Source organism: Engraulis encrasicolus, chromosome 2 (genome assembly GCF_034702125.1).
Source record: "Engraulis encrasicolus isolate BLACKSEA-1 chromosome 2, IST_EnEncr_1.0, whole genome shotgun sequence".
Lineage (NCBI taxonomy): Eukaryota > Metazoa > Chordata > Actinopteri > Clupeiformes > Engraulidae > Engraulis > Engraulis encrasicolus.
In genome coordinates, this window is record NC_085858.1 from 14,785,498 (window position 1) to 14,790,497 (window position 5,000).

General features: G+C 48.7%; 1 protein-coding gene across 1 annotated transcript in view; it reads right to left on the reverse strand.

Moving 5' to 3' along the window:
* Positions 1-4,033: 4,033 nt before the first annotated feature.
* The window catches only part of kcnj19a (potassium inwardly rectifying channel subfamily J member 19a), a 43,525-nt gene continuing 42,558 nt past the window's right edge, over positions 4,034-5,000 (reverse strand). Inside the window, exon 3 of the mRNA XM_063222963.1 lies at positions 4,034-4,978. Coding sequence (XP_063079033.1) covers positions 4,287-4,978 — 692 coding nt within the window. The 3' untranslated portion in view covers positions 4,034-4,286. The remainder of the gene's footprint in view (positions 4,979-5,000) is intronic.

Sequence of the window (5,000 nt, forward strand, 5' to 3'; positions counted from 1 at the left end):
GCCTTCAGAGCAGGAGACGTAGCTGGCCTAAAAACAGCAAGGGCAAACCTGTCCCAGGGCATCAGGAAAGCAAAAAAGGAATACTCGGACAAAATAACAACACACTTCAAAGACAGCAGAGATGCACAGAGCCTGTGGCAGGGCATACAGGCCATCACGGACTATAAGCCTGCACCACGAAGCTGTGACAACAACACCTCTCTGCTAAACGACCTGAACAGTTTCTTTGCCCGTTTTGAAGCACAAAATGACACTCATCCACAGAAAACTCCCCCTCCCCCCCATTATCAACCCCTGTACCTGTCCTCTGCCAGTGTGAAGAGGACACTGGCCACCATCAACCCACGCAAAGCAGCTGGCCCAGACAACATACCTGGCCAAGTGTTGAAGGATTGTGCAGAAGAGCTGAAGGATGTCTTCACAGACATCTTTAACATCTCTCTGGAGCAAGCAGTCATCCCATCACTTTTCAAAGCTGCTACCATCATACCCGTGCCGAAGAAATCATCACCATCATGCTTCAATGACTACCGTCCTGTAGCACTGACGCCCATAATCATGAAGTGCTTCGAACGGCTAGTCCTGTCACACATCAAAGCCACCCTACCCCCCACCCTGGACCCCTACCAGTTCGCATACCGAGCCAAGCGATCCACGGAGGATGCAATCTGCTCTGCCCTCCATCCAGCCCTCACCCACTTGGACAATAAAGACTCATATGTGAGAATGCTGTTCATTGACTTCAGTTCAGCATTCAATACCATAATACCACAACAACTCATCAGAAAACTGGACAAACTAGGTTTCAGCACCTCCCTCTGCAACTGGCTGCAGGACTTCCTGATGCAGAGACCACAAGCAGTACGGGTAGGGAACAACACCTCAAGCACCCTGACCCTGAGCACGGGGGCTCCGCAAGGTTGTGTTCTCAGCCCCCTGCTGTTCACGCTGCTGACACATGACTGCACAACGACCCACAGCACTAACCATCTAGTGAAGTTTGCGGATGATACAACACTGGTGGGCCTCATCACTAAGGGCGATGAGACCCACTACAGAGAAGAAGTAGACCTGCTGGCCAGATGGTGCAAAGACAACAACCTCCTGCTGAATGTCAACAAGACCAAGGAGATTGTCGTCAACTTTCAGAGGGTCCAAAAACAACTGCCACCACTGACCATCGACGGTGATGCTGTGGAGAGAGTGAGCAGCACCAAGTTCCTTGGAGTGCACATCAGCGACGACCTCTCTTGGACCACCAACACTACATCACTGGCGAAGAAGGCCCATCAGCGTCTCTACTTCTTGCGCAAACTAAAGAAGGCAAGTGCTACACCCTCCATCATGACAACATTCTACAGAGGAACCATAGAGAGCGTCGTGTCCAGCTGCATCACAGTGTGGGGAGGAAGCTGAACGGAGAAAAACAGGAAGACACTCCAGCGTGTTGTGAACACAGCGAAGAAGATCATTGGAGTACCACTCCCCTCCCTGCAGGACATTTACACCGCACGCCTCACCCGGAAAGCACTGATGATCATCAAAGACACAAGCCACCCTGCACACAAACTGTTCAGCCTCCTGCCCTCTGGAAAGAGGTACAGACGCCTCCGTTCCCGTACCACCAGGCTTGCAAGCAGCACGATGCATCAAGCAATCAAGATACTGAACACTCAACCCACTCTCCCTCCACTGTCAGCCTCTAGCCAGCCAGGCCACTGACAACCCTCACCCCCTCATCCCCACCACCATATCTGCGACTGAACATTCCACCTGCACTACTACATCTGTGACTGAACTTTCAACCTGCACTAACTCAAAACATACACATGCACACACACACACACACACACACATACACACACACACACACACACACACACACACACACACACACACACACACACACACACACACACACACACACACACACACACACACACACACACATACACACAAGCACACCGCACTTTCTGCACTAAACCCAAACATACACACACTGACACACAACTCATACTCACACACACACACACACACACATACACAGATACACAGACACACACACAGACGCACACCGCACTTTCTACCTGCACTAAACACACACACACACACACACACACACACACACACACACACACACACACACACACACACACACACACACAAACACACACACACACACACACACACACACACACACACACACACAGACACACACACACACACACACACACACGCACACAAAACACATACAAACACACACACACACACACATACTGCTGCTGGTGTATTTAATAAACCTATTTAATTATTTATTTCTTCAAATGCTACTATTACTATGTCAGAACGCTATAAAGGACTTTTAGGAAAAGCACAACAAAATACCTCCTCTTAATGTATGTTCTCTACAAGGTCTTCTGTTGTCCAGTCTTGCACTTTAAATGTCTGTATGAGCAATGTCTATGTCCATACTGTCTTATGTCCATGTATGAGTACTGTCTATGTCTATACTGTCTATGTCCTTACCTAGATTAGTCTATGTCTGCATGGGAGAGCAAGAAACGCAATTTCAAATTCTTTGTATGACCAGTGCATGTAAAGAAATTGACAATAAAACTTGACTTGACTTGACTTGACTTGAATGCAATCTTGATCCTACATGTCCTGCACCTTATTCTGTTGGAGTTTCCCTGTGAACATCATATTGTTCCTTTCTATGGCTATCTGCTTGCATCCGCCCCCTCGTTTCCTCTCGCATCTGTGATGGAGACAGGGTCATAGTGATCAGGTGTGGCACAGAGTGTTCCAATCTATAACTGTCCAAGCTAAAGCGATTACTCCGGAGTCACTTGTCATTAATAGAGCTGTATGTAGCCCACTTTTCTCGGTCTTTGTTGCACAACTAGATAGCGCCAGCAAAATGGGTAGTTGTGTGAGGTTGGTCGTAAGAGTGTTGTGTTGTGCTGGTGTGTTTAAGACTGACATAATCACAGGCCTCTCCTGTCCCGTCACCCGCAACCATGACAACTGATAGCCTTTGGTCCAATCACAAGCCACGACCCCTCCCTTGTGCATTAATCGCTCATTTGGTCGCAGCCGTGGTCGCGCAGTAATGAGAAGGTCCTGACTGCTCCGCCAACCTCATGACAGTGAATGGATCCAGGTCAAAATGGAGAGCCATTCTCTGGTGGCAAATTGACTGGATGATTGCAGAGGCCCCAGTCAACGGTGAGCAGCACATTCGGTGTGTGTACACAGCAGGCGGTCTAGTTGACCCCTATAAAAGCCGGCTGACTTCTTGTCTGCGCAGTCATTTCACAAGTGTTGACCTAGCTGTCCTGCATGGCCTTGAAGCTAAGACAGCAGTAGTTTACAGCCACAGAAAGGTAAACAAAACCTCCTGTTGTGGATGGGGCCTTCTACACAGGGATGTGGTGAATAAATGCAAGTTAACTGTGGTCACCCACTTCTCATTATTCAGAAATGAATTTAATTCCGAATCAACTCTGAATAAAGCTCAATTCCGCTTTGAAAACGTCATGTAAACACCACTTAATTCGGAAATAAATGAAAGATCAAAAGTAAACTCAAGGGAACCATTTAATTCAGAATTAAAAATGTCATGTAAACGTGGTGTATGTCTTCTAGATATACAATACACCAGAAACACCATTAAAATGTTGTATGACTTCAAACATAATTTGCATCTCTGTTTACAACATGTTCTGTTCATGTACTGTATATATAGGCTACCAACCTCTTACCATTATACTGCAACTAAGGTATAGCCTATACATAATCACGTCACATGTTCAGTATCTGACTGAAGCAGTAATGAAATAAAAGGGAATATATACACCCCACAGTCTGCTGTCATCATAAATAGAATTTATTAAATGAAAACTAAGATCGGAGACTGTCTGATTGCATGTGATCAAAGTAGTATGTATACAAGCACGGATGAGGATGTGTCTGTGTCTGTGTACTGTATATGACAAGACATTGAAGTGTCTGTATACTTAATCTGTCACTATCAAAGTTGGTATAAATGAAATCACAGTAATCCAGTACATACGTACCTGATCTCAACATTTCTTATCTTTTTTTTCAAACTAATAAACACAAACGAAAACAACTAAATTGGTAAAATATGCTTCTCTTCCATTCCAAACATGCGTCTTTCATCGGTCCATTCCAATTTGTCCATTTTTATCACACGACAGCACACCCCTTTCAAAATTTGCTTTGGGGTAAGTTTGCAGTCCAGTTACATCTATGTAAAATTGTTAGCGATCGGCATTCATGCGGCGTAGCTTGGCGGGCAAGTTGTCCTCAGGCCGCCCTCCAGGTGTGGGTGTACCGAGCGACGTGTGTAAGGGCGCGTGTGTGTGCGTGGGCGTGTGTGTGTGCAGCAGGTTGCGCTGATGGAGGTGTAGATCTCCAGTGGACTGGGTCATGACCGGCTCGAAGCCCACCTTCAGTGACTTCAGCTGCAGCCGGCTCTCGCCGTTGTCCGCCCTGCTGGCGCCGTGGACCGGAGAGGAGCCGAGGCGCTGGAGCTTGAGCGGCAGATCGCCCGTGCTGCAGGCTCTCTCGGCGGGCTGCGAGTTGAGCCGCAGCACCTTCCTCTGGAGGTCCTCCTTCCCTGAGGAGCTCATGCGCTGGAGCTTACTGGGCAGCCTGGCCGATGCCGAGCCCCCTCCACCTCCACCTCGACCCCCGCGCTCCTCCAGCGCCTCCAGACAGTCCACGGAGAAGACACGGTCGCGGTGTGATGGCGTGCCGGCAGGTGACGGGAGCGCGGACTTCTCCTCGTACTCTTTGACGCTGTAGGAAGGCGTGTTGACCTCGAAGGTGCTGTGGAACTGGGAGTAGTCGACCCGGAAGAAGCCCTCCTCCAGGGACATGACGGGCAGGAAGCGGTGGCCCCACAGCACCTCGTCCTCCGTGTACGACGTCCGCGCCTGGCACGTCATGCCTGAGAGGGGGGAGAGGGAGGG